Source organism: Cyrtonyx montezumae, unplaced genomic scaffold (assembly GCF_038088225.1).
Source record: "Cyrtonyx montezumae isolate F1298 unplaced genomic scaffold, pur_monq_1.0 scaffold_9, whole genome shotgun sequence".
NCBI classification, from domain to species: Eukaryota; Metazoa; Chordata; class Aves; order Galliformes; family Odontophoridae; genus Cyrtonyx; species Cyrtonyx montezumae.
This window is the reverse complement of record NW_027072100.1, coordinates 7,091,692-7,110,318: the sequence shown is the minus strand read 5'-3', so window position 1 is coordinate 7,110,318 and position 18,627 is coordinate 7,091,692. Positions and strand designations below refer to the sequence as shown.

The 18,627-nt window shown below is 39.6% G+C and overlaps 1 protein-coding gene across 1 annotated transcript; it reads right to left on the bottom strand.

The window, feature by feature from the left end:
* Nucleotides 1-963: 963 nt before the first annotated feature.
* On the bottom strand, nucleotides 964-15,959 carry LOC136060124 (protein-glutamine gamma-glutamyltransferase 6-like). The gene is made up of 13 exons (XM_065754436.1): nucleotides 15,881-15,959; nucleotides 12,652-12,825; nucleotides 11,580-11,819; nucleotides 11,002-11,120; nucleotides 9,827-9,955; nucleotides 8,296-8,473; nucleotides 7,853-7,988; nucleotides 6,645-6,748; nucleotides 4,513-4,755; nucleotides 3,817-4,161; nucleotides 2,858-3,015; nucleotides 1,866-1,999; nucleotides 964-1,188 (listed from the first exon to the last, which is right to left on the bottom strand). The coding sequence occupies exons 1-13, from the start codon at nucleotides 15,885-15,887 to the stop codon at nucleotides 1,035-1,037; spliced, it is 2,121 nt and encodes a 706-aa protein (XP_065610508.1). The 5' UTR covers nucleotides 15,888-15,959; the 3' UTR covers nucleotides 964-1,034.
* Between the last annotated feature and the right edge of the window lie 2,668 nt (nucleotides 15,960-18,627).

Genomic DNA, 18,627 nt, shown 5'->3' with positions numbered 1-18,627 from the left:
CAAATTGAAAAATCAGTCTTGCTTTTCTCCTGTCTGCTTGGCATAAAGCAACAGGTGGTGGATCTGTCATAGGCGGGGAGGGCGGATACAATGGTTTTGTAAGATTCAGATGAAGGGCTGAGTGAAACATGTAGCAGCAGGTCTGGGCACTTAGCCCTGAAAGTCATGCCAGCACAAAGCAGCAGTACTTGTAGTGGGCTCCTTTTTCTCAAGTGGTGTCATTGACAAGTTCAGCCTATTCTTCGGGTAGTGCAGGGGGTAAGTTGTTGAGCTGGAGTAAACTAAAACACTCAACCTTTCCCCAAACCCCCCCATCCCCAACTCCAATTTAATCAAAGTGCATCATTCCAACATAAATTAGACCAATGAACTGTCTGTTTGCCTGTGCTGATCATAGATTCTGGTGACTACTGCAGCCTAGAATAGATTCAGTCTAGAAGTGGGCAATGTTACAAAGCCAGAGAGCATGTAAAGGAGTTCTCTACACACATTATTTTTTATTTTCAGGAAATTGCTCGTGTTTAGGCTTAGCAAAGCCTAAAAGGGTAAATATTCCAAGGGAACTGCTGCCATTCCTTATGGAGAGGATACAGTTCAGGGTCATTTCCTCTGGGCCAGTAGAATAGCTTGGTCAGCTTTTCCTGCAGCAAGTCTTCCAGACTGGCACCTTTATCTTGCTGTCATTTGTATTTAAAGAGCAATGAAACACAGCAGTCATGGCAGAGTTATATACATATAAGTCCTGAAAGCTTTTGGCAATGCTTAAATTAGGAAGGTGCAGACAGAAAGTATCTCATTTCTATCAACAAAGCAGTATAGGTATCAGTTTTGCCTTTGTCTGAAACTTTTTCCTGAGCTACTTTGCAAAACTAAGAACAGTACAGTGTACAGTACCTTTTTGTTGTTTTCAGTTCACATTTCATCATTTGCTTTGGCCAAGTAAACTGCACTTCTATGTTTCTAGTCCTAATAATGTTTGAAAACTGCACCACTCTCATAAACCAAGACAGAACTGAACTGATGTGAAGGCTGTATCACTGGGCAGGAGCCACATCAAGCATCACAAATCTCTTGATGTTTGAAAAATGGATGCAAGCCAAGTCCACCTGAAGCTGCTTGATGCCACTCTTATAGGGAATGATCTCAAACTCAACTGTTGAGGTCTCCATGGGGGCCATTCTTGCCACGCTATAAGACAGGATATTTTGTTAAGTTCAAACAGCAGAGAAATTTTTGCCTTATATTCTATGAACAGGTGTCGGGGTATATGACTGGTGTGTTTGTGTGCCCCATAGATGGATGTAAAGGTTCACAGCTACCTCAACTCTGGATGGAGTTTTGTGTTCTGTGTAAATGAAGCCACAGTGATGCACACAGTTATCCAGGATCCCCTATTTATTTATTTTTTCCTCTTAGAATTTCCTGGTATTAACTCTCTCGATCTAAATACTTTGGAGATTTTCAAACATGTTCTTAAACTAATAACCATAGAATCAATGAAAGAATTATGCTTTTCCTCTTTTTCTTTGTGGAATTTTTGTTTTTCCTTTTGCAAGCCACAGAAGGAAGAAAGTTTTGACATTTTTGTTATTTACGTAATCCAGTCACAAACTACAGTGCTCCAAGTTGCATGCTGTCATTAAAAGCATGCTTTCTCTCCATTCCCTGAGCATTCTGTAATTCGAAGTTTGGCAATGGAGGTGCAAAATATTCCAATTAGATTATGGAGAGTGCTAAGATAATTTTTTGTCCAATCTTAGTACAAACAGAAGTCATGGGATTGACAGAACCTTTAAAAAAACTCCACTTGTATTCTAAATTCCCACCAAAGAGAATGAGTTATTAGCCAAACATCATTTACATACTTGATTTTGAGTTGCTCTTTGAGCAGGCCGCTACCTTCTGCTCTCAGCACGCAGTCTGTCACCACTTCAGACAGCGGGTTGGTAAATGTGACCTGCACATTAGTGGCCTTGTGTACCACTGTTGGACCAAGGACCTACAGAGAAAAGACATAAGTTCATAAGTTCATAAGTTCATAAGGTTGGAAAGGACCTATAAGATCATCTAGTCCAACCATCCTCCTATCACTATCTCTACCCAACTACTAAATTCTGCTCAGCTTCAGTATTGGCCTCACTTCTTTCTCACAGTTTTCTCTTTTAATTCCCATTGCAAATCACTTATCTTTTCTGGGTGATCTGAACGAGTAAGGAATTAATCTATGTACATATTTTTGGGCATGACGTACAGGCTTGAGTCAGACATTCACTATTTCTGAGGAACTATGGACTACTTTAGAATCTATAATTCCTAACTTTTTAACTAGGTGTTATGTTCTATATAGTGTATGGTACTTAAAAGTGAGAACAGAATAAGAATACAAGTATTATCTTGGCATATATGGCTAGCTACTATAGATTCTTAAATGAAATTAGCTTTAGTTAGGCTAAATGAATGCTTTAGGATTAAGTGTAAGGCAGAAATGAACTGTAGAATCTCAGGCAGAAGAGTTAGAATGTGAAATAGCAAATAAATGTATTAATTACCTTATTCTGACTGAGATAATGTAGAATTGGCACATCTGCTTGTCTCTGTAGATAATAATGGAGCACCCTAATTGTATTTTTCAATCACTGAATGTATGTTTATACAGGAATTTCAATAATCAGAAACACAAAACCTTTTAGAATTTCAGTCACTAAGTGTCTGCCCTAATAAGCTGACACGATGCAGTATAGCTTTGTGGGTGTGCAGATCTAGTCTGAAGGCTGCAAAACACTCAGAAATTCTATCACTCCTTGTAAGTTACTTACAGTACAGTAGGCACAGAGACACAGAAGGGTCCGGCTTTTACCTCAATGATGAGAAAAGGATCCTCGAGTACAATATCCTTCTCCACTAGAAGTGATGCTCCCTGTCTGTCTTCACACACAGCAGTCACTAGGATCTTTCTGTCATCCATCAGAGCATTCTTGTACTGGGAGTAAGAGATCTTGAATGAGATCTCTTTCACTGGAATGCAAATAGAAGCAGAAATTTCCTCTCTTATTTTCCAAGTTCTAGGTATCTTTAAGGATACCTATAATTTAGGGAGCAATGTTGGGTCTGTTCATTTTTGGATGTTGACAGCCCATAGATAGAAAGGATGCTCAGAGATGACTTCTACTTATATTCACATCAAACACCAAGTGACCAGGTATAGTTTGCTAGCTGAACAGATATGAGGATGGGTTTCTGTGGCAGCCCCTGCAGGTGGTTTTCTTATGAATCTGAAGCTGGGAATTTCACATTCTATCTTCACAAAGGAGGCAGAAATGAAAAGATGGCCTGATTTAAATGACTGTGCTGATGCAGCTGTTCAGCCTCTGTCTTAGAGAGGCTGAACATTCTGTGTTATTTGACACTGAGGAAGGCAGTGCACTTCTCAGTACGTTGAGAAATAACTCATCCACTCCTAGCATGGCAGAAGGAGTTACAATACTGTGGATTAGTTTGAGATGGTAGTTGTATTCACTTGTCCTACGCTTCATTATTCAGCACTCCCTCTTAAACAACAAGGCCAAAAGCCTTTATCTGCAAATAGTGTATCTCTTTCTTACTGCAATCTGTAGTTACCATCCTATTCTTACAGAAGTATCCTTCCTAACAGTGTCCAAAAGCAAACGTTTAAAACAGGGCAAGTATGTCTTCCCCTGAATAGCTGTAACCTCAGATCATTTACAGGCAGTGCACTTTTTGAGACCTGATGTCTATATGACTGGGCCACAGACTAAATCTTTGTCTTGTCTTGAGCTGTAATAACATTAAGATTACCTTCTTCAGATCCAAGTTGAACAGACCTAGACCATTGCAAGATGTCTGCCTTTGGTTTTCTTGTGTAGAGAACAGCTGAAGCCCTCAGTTTAATCTTTATGGTCTTGAAATCTGCAGTCACATTCCTCAGTGCCAAAGTGAGAAGGATATCCTGGCCTATTACAGGAGATGCATCCAGCCTCAGCTTCCCAGAGACTGTGGGTTTTCGTGTGGTTGCTGCCATATTTCTTCTCCGTGCTTCTGGAAATTGTCTCCTAGGTTTTGTAACTTTTTTCCTTCTTCCATCATTTCTCACACCCAGCAGCTTCAGTGCCTTTTTGTACACCTGCCTTTCTTTGGGAGATCCTGTTTTAAAAGACAACGTGGTCAGCGATCTCATATGCGCTGGATATAGGGCAATTAGGCCAGAAGTGCTCTCAGTAAATACAGTTTGTGAAGGCTGAGGAGGGGAAAGATATATGAGAGGAGAAAGTGAGGACTAACTAAAGGCAAATTTTGACCCAAAGAATCCTAAGTGAATATACATGGTCAGGATGGCTGGAAAGCAAAACTGGCTGTTATCTGTAGCTGGCTGTTCTTGGGAAGCTGTTAGCAGTAGAAAGATAATTCCTGGAAGAGCTCAATTCTCCTGTGTAAACTAGGGCAATTGCCAACTCCTATGAAAATAGAAAAAAAATAAATAAATGAAGAATTTACCTTCTGGATATTTGTAATTATCAGTGACATCTACTCGTGTGTTGGTGCCCACTGCTTTGGTGCTAATAAATTTTCCAATCTTCCTAGTGTTGGAATAAACTCTCTCTTTCCTTTTGTTGCTATGCTGAATCCAAGTAACACAGTCAGCATTCACTGCTGCGAACACAAATGAACTGTCATAATCCAGGTCCACATCTCCTTCCTTAATGGCTCTGGTGGAAGCTGGGCCACACTGATAGATGCCTGGATGAGGGAGAGAGAAGTTAAGTGATTACCTATTGCAACAGATCAGGTGTGGGCCACAAATCCTCCTGCTGACAGCCAAAGGGAGAGGTAGTCACTCCAAAGACATGTTTTGATGAACTCCATTGTTTCTGGATCTTTACATCATGGTAACAGCACATCCAGAAATTCAGCGTACATTTTCTATCAGAAGGCACAAACAAGGAAGCTGTAAGGCTGAGGAGATGTAGCTAATGCATTCTGTGATGTGTTAATTGTTCTAATCCCCTAAAGTCTGTGAGGATTTATGCTGACCTGTCAAATGAAAGGAGAGAAGAGGATGGTATCTCTCAGAAGTACAGTCAGACTGCTCAGATGTGAGTCATCAGTGCTGTATGTGCAGCGTTGATGAACCAGGAGCTTTAATTTGGTAAACTGGGGTGTTTATCTGAAGCTTAGTAGATTTTAAGTGGCTAAATAAATGATTCTTTTGGTGAGGCTCATCATATGAGATCAGTGAGTTTGTGTCTGCATTAATAAGTAAAAACCAAAGCAGAAGTGTGAGCCCAAGTGCTGACCAGTGGTTGTCAACACTGTTTTCTAGCAAGCTTCTCAATGTTTTGGCTTAGGTGCTATTGTTGGTGATGGTTTTTCTCTTTGCCAGTGCTCCCAGTGGGCTGTGCTGGTTTTTGTTGTGTTTTGTTTTGTTTTTATCTGGGAGGAAGTGTTCAGTGCTGTAAACAAATACTGTTCTATGCCACTTGGTTTCATAACCAGATAGCAGTTTGTGGCTCCTTTCATATAATTTTGTATCTATACACCACATTTTTCAGGATATCATATGAAATATCTTCCTACTTGTTACAGAATGTCCTGTAAAATATAGGCTATGGTCATTGACATATTTTTTTTCCTGTTTTAGAGTCTTTTATTCAACTCTATTGCTACACACTCTGAAATCTATACTTGGCATCTTTCTAGATGGGTTTTTAATTTGTTCTGTTTCTAAATCTGTCTAATGCCAGCAGCATGTGTTTGCAACAAGGAAAGCCAACAACATACAGGATCACATTTAAAAAGGCTTTGCCATCAGGTCAAGGGAGAAAATCTTGCCCCTCTACTGGTGAGGCCATTTCTGGAGTGCTGTTTTCAGTTCTGAGTTCTCCAGTACAAGATAGATGTGGACATAAGGGAACAAGTCCTGCAAAGGGTCACAAAAGTGATTAAGGGATGAGAACTGTGACTGTTCAACCTGGAGAAGAGAAGGCTTGGGGGTAATCGTATCAACATGTATAAATGTCTAGCAGGAATGTATAAAGATGACAGAATCGGTCTCTCCTCAGTGATAACCAGTGAAAGGACAGGAAGCAGTGCGTACAAATTGAAAACCCCTTTTAAACATAAGGAAAAACCTCTTTTACTGTGGGGGTGGTCAAGCACTGGAATAGTATGCTCAGAGAGGTTGTGAAGTCTCCATCCTATGAAATATTCAAAACCTAACTGGACATGGTCCTGAGAAAACTGCTGTGATTGACCCTGCACTGAGCAGAGTATGCAGTTTCCAGAAGTCCCTTTTAACCTTAGCTGTTCTGCATAATGTTATGAATCTGTGTTTGGAGCTCAGACAAGCAAGATAAGCAAGGTAAAATAAGTGAACTTCAAACTTAAGTGAAACTTAGCATTTGTTTTTATGTAGGCAGATGAGCAGAAAAAGTAAGAATTTGCATGCTGGTAGCTACTCCAGAGGTTGACAGGAAGGCAGTCTACTGGGGATGAGATTATGGCTTTCCATGAATGCCCAAATTAATGGTACATCTATTCTAAGGAGAGTAGAGAGAAAAGAATTATCCTACAATTTCAGTAGCAATTGTTAGGAACATAATCTACAGTTTTTTTGTTTACCACGTTACCTTTGCTTTTTTCCTGGGGTGTTGCATCCAAAACCTGCCATCCATCATAAAAAGATCCCAGATCTCTTCTAGTAAACCAGCTTTCATTCCAGACATGGAAATTCCTGGGAAGGAGGGAAGGAAAATAGGAAGACTTTGATGCAATCAATTTTATGTTGAAAGATACGATAAATATGCAGTGCAATGCAAGAACAAACACTACTGGAGTGAATAACTCCTCTGCATAGAGACCAGCTGCTTCCTCCTTTCTTGAGTACCTCTTTCCCCCTTTGTTTTCTGTATTCAGACCTCTCAGAAGTATTGGGGTGTTTCATACAAAGCGATATGAAAAATATATTTATTGCAGAGTCAAGTATTCAGATCTGGATATTCCAAAACAATATGTTAATGGGAACTGATGAATTCCAGAACAAGGTCTCCCACATATATTGCTATCTTATGGTATTTAATTCTACTTTGTGTCACCCTTGTCCCTCTTAGTCCAAATAGCAGAGGGTGCTTGTGGTCTGAAACACTGGATATGCAGTACAGTGCATGCATGCAATGCATTAGTTTCTGTTCACTTGTTTGTTAGAGGCATCATACTTCAGAAATAGCTCCTCTGAGGTGAAAGAAATAACATGTCCTTCCTAAGCAATGGGGTGGCATGGGATTTTTCTCTGCTGCATTAAATATATTGCCTTTGTTTTAATACAGTGCAAGGGATGTATATATCAAGAAATCAAGAAAGACCGAGAAAATCAGAATCATGTAGCACGGGAGCTGGGCCTAAAACCTGTGGATTTCTGAGAGTTTTAGGAATTGAGGGACAAATGAGCTCATTTTAATCAAGCAGTTAATCACACTAACTTTCTTTTGGAAAAAAAAAACTCACATAGTAGAGACAAAATTAGAAGTTGTATCTTTCAACTGTGTGTTGAACAGCATGCATGCCAAATGTCATAGAATCAGAAAAGGATTGAAAAGGACCTCAAAGATCATCTAGCTTCAACTCCTCTGCCATGGGGTAGGTCTCCTCTGTTGATTCTTCAGAATGTTGGAACTGACTACATCCTGCATTTCTGAACACATTTCTGTTGAATCTTTGCTATGGAGTTTTATATCTTTGGGAGCATGAGGTTGGGTTGAGTTTTCAGTAGTGTAATTCTAATTCTTGTGATTAGAGGAGAATACAATTGAAGAAATATTAAGATAAAAATTGTATTTACCACACACTGTCCTCAGTTAAGTGCAGGGTCTTTCCAGAAACATCGATGTATTTATCAATACTCAGGTTGATATTAGTATCGTGGGCAGAGTTAAAGTTTGTAATAACACGGGTAGGTATTCCCAGTGATCTCAGAACTGCAATACAGATAAAAGTGTTTTACACCTATTTTACAGACTTTCAGAAAGTATTTCTCCATTTTTCTGATGGAGAAACATGATATGGTGCAAGGATGTCACGTACTCATTGTACACAGTTGCTTAGAAGACAGTTCCATTCACACAGCATTCTTAACTGCCTTGTTCTTTTGAAGAAGAGTTAGATTTACTCATTTATTTTAACCTTTCATTCTTCATATATTTTCAATAGCATCATAAGGTTAAAGCTACTTATAATTCTATTAAGTTTCCTTTCTGATAGTATTCTTCTCCCCTTCACGTATACCTGTGCACATAACTCCTGCAAAGACCCAGCACTGGCCGTACCGGATGGGTTTGTATCTCCCTCTGTACCACTTTCGAAGGATGGTCACGCTTCCACTCCAGTGCAAGGGGTTGGTTCCTGAACGGTAGTTTCCACTCCACTTCCCTTCCACTACTCCCTTTTCATCATTGCTGTTAACCTGAAAACAATCCTTCTCATGAGAGAATTACAATATGTATAGAAGAAGGGAGAGGCAGAAATAGAGGGTTATAGAACGGTTTGAGTTGGAAGAGACCTTAGAGATGATGCAGTTCTAATGCCCCTGCCCTGGGCAGTGACACCTCCCACCAGAGCAGGCTGCTCAGAGCCACATCAATCCTGACTTTGAACACTTCCAGGGAGGGACCTCCACAACTTTCTGAGTACCCTGTTTTGGTATCTAATCACACTCATAGTAAACAATTTATTCCTCATATCTAATCTAAATCTACCTCTTTTGGTTTTAAACCATTCTGTCTTGTCCTATCACTATACCCCTTGATAAAACCCTTTGATAAAGAGTCCCTCCATGTCTTCTTTTGTTTTTTAGACCTCCATTAAGGACTGGAGGGCCACTTAGAATGGCATAGGTTGGAGAGGACTTTAAAGCTCACCCAGTTCCAACCCCCTGCCTTGGGCCGGTTGCCACTCACCAGGTCAGGCTGTCCATGGCCCCATCCAACCTGGTTTTGAATGTCTCTGGGGTTGAGGCATTCAACAGTATAAATGTGCTCGCATATTTTTGCACATCTGTTTTAGTGGCCTGTGTAAGTGCTATGTATGGTTTCATATAGCATCAGGTACATTAAGTTGGATTTTTATAATTTTTTTTCCTTCAGAATTCCTACTCTCGGTAATTATGCATATCTAAGTAGAGTTATTTACTTAATATTGAAATTGCCTAAAGCAAATACTGTCTATAAGGCCAGGAAGGATCACAGCTGTAAATAAACAGTCTCAGGTAAGGAATGTGGTAAGCCATAAATTATGTATATAACTGAAAACTTTTCAGTTGCCTGGTTGTGCATGTGTGAGGATGGGGAATTATTGAGATGTAACTTTTTGCTGAAGGAAATGCATACCATCCTCATTGAATGAACTCCCCAAAGTGAGGAATACAATATGAATACATTAAATGCAATCATATCAGTACTAGTTTTCCAAAATATTTCATGCATCTTTTGGTGTTTGAAAATCAGAATAGACTTTCTAAATTAGGGAAAATATCTAATGGCCTTAAAATCTGTTAAGAAAACTGCTGAGATTCAGTGTCAGGAAGTCTTAGAAACAGTCTTCGTTCCTTCAATTATGAGGAAACTTTTGGGAAGGAGGAAAATTAAACATTTGGGGTACTTTTCCTTGAGAAGAGATCTCTCTTATTTCTCTTCTGTAGCTTATTTTTTTTTTTCAGTAACAAACAAACAAATTCTACCAAACATTGAGAAGGTTCACAATAGAAACATTGAGGTATGTGTTAGTAGGTACATTGTACAGTTGTAATCAGTCACTTTACCATAGCACTAATAACCCTGCACACATAGATGGGATCATTCCTGTTGGATACATCAGTGGATGGATCTTCGCGGTGGTTCAAGCTTCGATCCAATATAGACAGAGAGATATCAAGGATATCTTCTTCAAACTGAAATCAAAACCGGTGTTATTATTAAATGTTAATTTTATAAATAAAAACAAGAATAAACTCCCTATGTATTTTCCTTCTCCTAGGATTATGGGGTGATGGTTATATAAGATTTTTCTTTACTATGAAAAAAAATAGGCACAATAAGAAAGAAAAAACACTCACTAGTATTTAATTATACTAGTAGTAATTAGCAACCAGCGTGTTTACAAGCACGTTTTGGTACCACAACATTCATGAAGAAATTACTCAGTCATGGCCTGGTGGTCCAGACAAGACCATTCCAGGACTGGCTCAGCAGGCTACACCTCCTCCCACATCCTGTTGTGTCCAAGCAGGTACTCTCCCCTTCACATTACAAAAACCTTGCTCTGATGGACTGTCTTCACCCATACATCAAATTATATGAACTGGAAAATAAAGGAAGAGAGAAGGAAAAGAAGAGGGGGAGAAATATAGGGGAAGAGAGAAACTTTTGGTACAGTTGTTAGGCATGAAATGGCCATAGGTGGTTTTGACTGACCTCAGAAATTGCAGGACAAGTATGTAACCACAGATGAGCAGTAGGTATGATCATATTAATAGCAGATGTGTTTAGAAAGCCAAACTGGTATTTTAAAATTCCAACTTGAGTTGTTTCTGTTGAATATATTTGAGATATTCTGCCCCAATACTAGGTCAATTATTTAAATACTTAGATGTACCAATCATTCAATAAATATAAGTTGCAACTCAAATAGTTTATATTGCCCTTTACAGGGACAAGGAAAAAAAGTAGAATTTCTCCACAACAACAACAGAAGAGCAACAAAACACCACCGCCTGAAATTGTGTTTTGTCTCTCATTTCTTTTATTAGCATGTGCTGGAGGGGGAAAGATCCTGATATTTTTGTGGTGTGTAGAAAACTGAGAGCTTGTCAAGAAAAAAATGAATGAGGAATATTGAATCCCTATGCTATAATAATCTCTTATACTAAGGACTCTCTGTTCTTAAGACCCCCATCCATGCACTCACTTCTCTTATTTTTCTGTTTTCCTTGCTTACCTGTCCATAATTCCAAGCTTCTTGCTGAATATATTTTTCTTTTCCCTGAAATATGATTCCACTGTCATTCAGAACATACTCCTGTCGCTCCTTCTCGTTAGCCATATAGACATCGTCATCTAGAAGCAGAATGAGAAAAGTCAGCTGAAAGGATTGTTGGTTTGCTGCAATTGAAAAAAAACTTTAAGGGGTCTTCTGAGGAACAGGTGAGGCTGTACCCCTGCAATCATTAACAGAGTGAATAAAATTAGCATTAAGCTAATTTTATGGGAACTGAATGTGCTCTTGTCCTTTCACTGCTTCTCTGATCTTGTTATGTGTCTTACTGATAGATATTGTGTCACTTACAACTGAACACAGTAACAGAGGGAAAAATAAATGTAAATAAGTATTTGAAATATTTCTTTAATTTCTAACTCTATGAGCAGAAAGCTGGATCTTTGATGCACTGAAGCAAAAGCAAAAACAACATCCTTTATGTTAAGCAAAGTATCGTACTGTATCATGCTGTTGCTGTCTGGTACATGCTTTACTGTGGCACCCAGATTTCCTGAAGAACATAATACAGTGCAACATACTTGGACACCAGGGATTGAAGAGTAACACAAAATGGCCCAGGAGTTTTGAAGAGGTCTTGTTGCCAGAAACAATCTGGAGTTTGAGTTTGTATCGTCCAATGATGGCATTTGCAGGGCTGACTATCATCAAATTCATGCAGCCAGGCTCACAGTGCTCTCGGGTTGCACTCCAACCATTTGCAGCATCCTCAGAAAGGTTAAATATGGCCTTGGTTTGCTGTGATTCTGCTGGAGATGGTCCTGCCAGAGGGAACAGGAGACAGCAATCCTGAATGGCAGTGGTGAGAGACAAACCAGGATCAGTGATTATTTCATTTGCTACCTTGAAAGATTATGGTTGATCGGACCAATATAAGTTAACTGCAATTCAATACACAAAATCACCCTATGTGGCCCTCTGTGTTGGATGTGTGATCTTGTCAATGTGAGTACTCCCAGCCATTCTAAACAAGTAAATAGGCAAGCCCTTGTCCTCAAAATCTATTGGTTGAAAACTACATAGGTAAGATAGGGCACAGGTTGTGATATCCATTTCACTAGAGGGTTCACAGCTGCTGGAATTTTTTTTTTCAGAGAAGGCCCTTTGAAAGAGAGATGGGAGCCTTAGTAAATAGGCAGTGTGGGCTGTTCAAGGACTACAGAACATCTGAAGTTAATCAAGCAGAGTTTAAACAGGTCAAGTGCTAGGGGAGAAGGCACACACATAATCGTGGTCTGTGGGAGGTGGAGCTGCTTCTGCAGTTTAGGATCCACAAAATGAAGAGATATAGTATTTCGTGTATGTTCTTAAAAGCAGGAATACAGGCTTGTTGGTTTTTTTGTTGTTGTTGTTTGTTTCTTTTTCTGTTGGTTTTTTTTTTTAATGAGAATGGCCTGTGCCTTTCTGCTTATTATTACTTTAATTATCCATTGGCTTAAGATGCCCACTGAAGTTTAGAATGGGTACTTCTAAGCCTAAAATGATTGAATGATATGGAGCAATGGTTAATGATACCGTACAGGAGGTTGTAAGGCAGTAGTGTTTTGGAGCTGGAGCAGCCAGGATAGGAGGTGAGCGTCATGAGTAAATTACCTGTGCTTGCAACAAATGTGAAGTTGTCCCCAGATTGCACTGTTGTTTGGAAGTTTAGAGTGATGGTGAAAGCCTGTCCTCTTCTCAAGACCATTTGCATGCTGTTGTAATCAGATGTGTGGTGTGCAGCTTTATTTAGCTTGGAATGCCAGTCAACATTTGTTATTTTCAGGGCTAGAAAAATGCAAGGCAAGTTAACTGAAAACTTTGTTCCTTTAAACTTGCACATCTTATCAGCTTGTCTAATGTTGTTGCTTCATTCCATTTATGTATAGCTGGAGTTAAATGTTCTACGAAAACAGGAGAAATCCACCATCAAGTTATTCAAATAATAAATTTGGAACAATAAACTATCTAAAAGAACAGCTTTTCCTATAGGGATCTAGCTTCAGCTTTACAGAAGTACAAAAAATATATATTAGAACTCATATGCAAGTGCAACCTTCAAGCAGTGTGACAGATGATTAATAGAAGGCTAATGTCTTTATTGTTAAAATCAGAATATACGTGACAAAAGAATACATTAACTGAGATGCACAGAGATGTTTTGCTTGTGTTTCATGCTCTGTGTTATTTCATAGCCTGTCAGAAATAGGCAGAGGACAGATAGTAAGCTTAAGAGCTGAAGGTGCTGAGACAGTGCAATGGGTTGTTCTATTGCATCAGTTAGGTTGCCCTCTGCATTTAAAATGAGATACTGAGACACAGATTACAGAAGCTTTCAAACCTTTCTTGTTCTTTAATTAATAATAATTATAAGTAAATAGATCCTTCTATGAACACTTGTGTTGGAGATGTGCCCTTCTGCACTTGAACGCTTCAGAGGATTTCGACTTGAAAACTCACTAAGACAAGAGCATGTGAACCCTTTGCAAACTAATGGTGCTGGTAGACATTTCCCTCTTTCACTGAACTGAGATACAGTTCTTGGTTAGTATCACCTTGTGTCACTTGAAATGTGATTCAATTTTTGCAACCTAGAAAGCTAGTCATATCCTGGGCTGTATCAAAAGAAGCGTGACCTACAGGTCTAGGGAGGTGATTCTCTGCTCCTTCTCTGCTCTTGTGAGATCCCACCTGGAGCACTGCATTCAGCTTTGGAGAGTCCAGCATGAGAGACAGACCTATTGGAATGGGTCCAGAGGAAGACCACTGAAATGATCAGAGGGCTGAGAGAGTTGGGATTATTTAGAGTAGAAAAGTGAAGGCTTTAGGAAAATCTTATTATGGCCTTCCAAATCTTAAAAATGGCCTACAAGAAAGATGGAGAAATACCTCTTTACCAGAGTGTGTAACGATAGGTCAAGAGGCATGGTTTTAAACTAAAAGAGATTTAGATTAGAGATAAGGAAGAAATTATTTACTGTGAGGATGTAGATACTGGAATGGTGTGCCCAGGTAAGTTGAGGAGATCCCCACCCCGGTAGTATTCAAGGCCAGGTTGGATGGAACTTTGAGCAACCTGCTCTTGTAGATGTCCAGAAATGACCCCACCTGTGGCATGGGTGTTGAAACTAGGTGATCTTTAAGATCTCTTTCAACCCAAACCATTCTGTGATCTATAGGAATTGATAGTATTCTATTACAGTAATAGAGGAAGGAGGGCCTTGAGTTTTCTGCTGTGTTTGCACAGCAGTGTACAGTAATATGTATATACAGTAATGTTTATGTTGCATGATGTAAAATGGCTATAAAGCTTCTCACTTGCACCATCACTTCATTTTCCTGGCTTAAATATGCTTGATTGGAATGAGCCTACAGCAAACAATAATCCTACCATCAAGTCCTCTAAGAGTGAACAAGAACAGGTTTCCTGGGCTCAGAGCTTTAAAAGAAGTTAGTTTTCCAATACTTCAGCCATATATATCCTACCACTATTTTTCCTGAACTGTGCAAGTTAAATACCTGGGTTCCTCACATAAGCACATTAGAGAAAAGGATGTTTCTAAGGCTGCTGAATTTGGAACATATGTAAGCTATCTGGGTTTCCTGTGCAAGAAAAAGAGGTATGTCTTGGAGAGTCATTAGTTGTGCAGTGATGCATATAACAAAGAACAATTTATGTAACGGCAAAGAAAAATGTAGCACAATAAAAACCAAGCTATGTTTTTGTGGATGCTGGTGGGAATGTGATGTTTAATGACCTAATGAATGCTGGTAGGTCTTCCAGTGAAGAATGTCACAGGTGAAGACAAAATGTAGGTCAGAGTAAGAAATAACTCTTGGAGGAGTAGGAAAGACTTAGAAAAAAGAAAAGAAAAAAGGAAAAAAATCTTACAAAGCAAAACCCACAAACCAACAGTGACTAGCATTTGTTACCTCTAAGAATTTACTGCATTAGTATTTTGGCTTGCCTTCCAAAGCTAGTAGTTAGAGATGTTTCTAGTGAACATGCCACAAGTCACAATAAAAATCTAATGCCAGTCTTTACCAGTGTGTACTTCAACTTTCTCCTTTGTTTAATCTTCTTTACGGTTTTAATTTTAAACTTATTTCTTCTGTTTTCAGTATCTCTCTTTTGGGGGAGTAAAAAAAAAAAAAAAAAAAGAGGTGCTTTCAATAATCCTGACTATGTACCATTGTGAAGAGTCCTAAAGAAGTTGTTTGGGAAAGTGCTTATCCTCTAATGGATAGACTTTGGGAACGTGCTTATAAGCAACATTCTGCAGAATTTTCCAGTCAGAATGGGAACCAGTGCAATGCAATCCATAGATACCAGGGTTGTGTTTCCACCAAGAAGCACTCAGACTGACATAGCCATTTTGCAGTGAGGGGGACAGGGAGTCTCAAGGCCATCAAATGACCCTTGTGAGGCCATTCATCAGTTTGGTATCACAGAGGGATTAGAGCCCAGCATTTGTGTGTCAGTTTGATGCTTGCATTGCTGTTCAACAAAGCTGCTGAGGCACTGTATAGAGTAGTTAATGGATATGGTTTTTAAAAAAAAGTAGATTCTTACTCAATTTCTTTTTTTTCCTACCCTTGTAACAAAAACAAACAGAAAATAACAGCCACCAACAAATCATTCAAGATACATTATATCAAATAAATAATTTCTAATGGAGTTATTTATAAATGCATTTAATCTAAAGAAGGCTAACTTTCCAAGAACAATGAGATGTAGTTTATCCTATTTCCTCATCAAATGTCACTTATCTGTACTGGAGGAGTGATGACTGGAGCAATCAAGCTATGGTTTATTTTTTTTATTATTTCTTTTTTAACTTACCAGCCATAAGGTTTCTTTCTTCTTTTCCCCACTTAGGTAGTTGAGGCTATGGCTACAAAAACGTGCAGCAACTTTCTGATTCTTCTCCAACCAGCATAAGTAATGAAGGGCTTAGGGTACTGACCCCACTAAATAAGCTACAGCTTATATAAAGCAGGGTGTGACCTGTGGTTGCAAGTTATTGTTGTTTTGGTAAATCCTACATAAGCATCTATTTAGGGCTGATTTAATTGCACAATGTGGAATCTAATTATGACTATTTTAAATCGGTGAATGGCTGAGGAAGGACTATAATCAGTATCCTGATGTCTCCTCTACTAAGAGAGGAAAATTCTGAGTTGGATCAAACAAAGAAAATGGTCTTTAAGGAGTCAGAAGAAACTTAGAATCATGGAATCATTTGTGTTGGAAGGGATCTTTAAAGGTAATCTGTCCCAGCTCCCTTCAATGAGCAGGGACACCCAGTCCCTGCTTCGTCGGTGCTCAGAGCCCCTCCAGCCTGATCCTGAGTGTCTGCAGGGATGGGAGACCCACCTCACCTCTGGGCAACCTGTTCCACTGCCTCCTACCCAACTTCGTTTTGGTCAGATGAATTTGTGTCTACTTAAGTTTTCTGGAGGCTACGTGAACAGATGGTCAGATAGAGATGAATAGCTTATATTCTACATTATATATTCTACAATGTGGAATGTGCAGTAATCGGAGTAGATTTGTAATGTTACTGGAACTCAGTAGCATCACGACTTTGCATAGCATAATCAATTTATGAAAAAGACAGACCTGCCTGAAGGTCTTATGTGTAACTTTGTATAACTGACTCTTTCTTGGAGGCATACTGACTTGTGATTTTCTCGTTATCTGTTCCTGATGTCATTATCTGTAGCATGTGTTTCTTGCGTTAGGAGCAATACATCCCACTGGAAGAGTATAATTACATGGTCACCTACGCATCAGAGGTTTCTATTAAGGACTGATTACTGTCTGCCTTTACTTTTACTCATTTTTTGTTTATAGTTTGGCATTCTTAATACATGTACATTATTTCTCTGTAGCTATTTGGCATGGCATCTTGAGCTGGATCCAGGAGGATGCTGCAGAGCAGCACTTTTTCTACCATAAGCTCTACCCACTCTAATTACAGACACTTCTTTAAGCTCTCATGTTCTTTTGTCCCTCATCTCATGCCAGGGCTTATCTAGAAATGTGCCCTGCCAATTTGTCCCAAGAGGGTGTTGCGTGCCATTCGTTGTGCACTTTCAATGGACTATGATGAGGAGTAGGAAGAACTGTGGGAGAAAGGCTGATCCTGTATTTTAATTGCCTCAGCGTTTCTACATTGTGCCTTTTTAATGTCTCTGCTGTTTTCTATTTTATTTACAGATCCATATCAAGATTGCATGCAACCAAAAAGCCAAATTAACTGTAGCCAGGTTAGATTTCTATTGAAAAGGTCCAAACTATGGGCCAGGTAGTCACTCAATCATTATATTTTTCAGCCATCGCTGGAGAGGCTTGAGGGATTGTTTGAGCTTTGGTTGAGGCAATCCTGGATACATATACAGACTGAGAGTAGAACTTGAGAGCAAACCTGTGGAGTAGGAGTTGGGGGTACTGATGGACAAAAAGCTGGATGTGAGCCAGTAGTGTGTACTTGCTGCCTGGAAAGCCCATGGCATCCTGAGCTGCATCTACAGAGAGCTACCAGTGAGCAAGGAGGGGGTTGTCTACTTCTACTCTGTCTCTCCCATCTACTTTTGTAGATTTTACCTTTGTGAGGCCTCATCTGCAGTAGTGCCCCTGGACCTGGGGCCCCCAGTATAGGAGGGATATGGAGCTGTTGAATTGGGTCCAGAGGAGGGCCATAAAGATGCTCAGAGGGCTGGAACATCTCTCCCATGAAGACAGACTGAGGGAGTTGGGCTTGTTGAACTTGGAGAAGAGAAGGCTATAGGGAGTCCTTATTATCACACTCCTGTACTTTAAGGGAGGTTACAGGCAAGAAGGTGATTGAATTTTCACATGGTGATAGAGCAAGGGCCAATGGCTTATATCTAAAAGAAGGGACATTTAGATTGGATATTAGGATGAAACTTCTTGACCAGAGGGTGGTGAGACCCTGGAAGAGGTTGCCCGGAGATGTGGAGGGTTCCCCGTCTCTGGAAGTGTTCAAGGCCACATTGGATGGGGCTCTGGACAGCCTGAGCTGGTGGCTGGCAACCTTGCCCACTTCAGGGGGTTGAAACTGGATGATCTTTAAGGTGCCTCCAATCTAAGCCACTGCGTGATTCTATTAGAAAATGTGGTTTGGGTGAGACCTGATACCTGGGGTTGGTAGGATCAGGAACTCTCAAAAGAGGCATCTGTATGCAAAGACTGACAGAAGTGTGGAGCAGGTTCTGCTTGTGAACAAGCTGCATTTGAAGGTATGGTCTCTCGTGACCATACAGTGGTGGACAAAAAATGTTAGTTACCATGTATTGCTGATCTTCTGTATTAATGCAAGATTCTTCCTATTCTCCATGCTGCTTGGGAGTTGGTCATGTTACTGAATTGAATTTATATGTGAGTTGTTTGTTTTGTTAAAGGCCTATGTCCACAGGTCATGGAAAGAGTATTTCCATAGTTTTTGATGGCTTTTTTTCCCCATTCACAAAGTCATTGGTATCACAAGGTACAGAATAACGGAGGAAGTGTTTCACTTTCTTATATTAGAAACTTGTGAAATACAGGAAAAGGAGCTTTCCTCA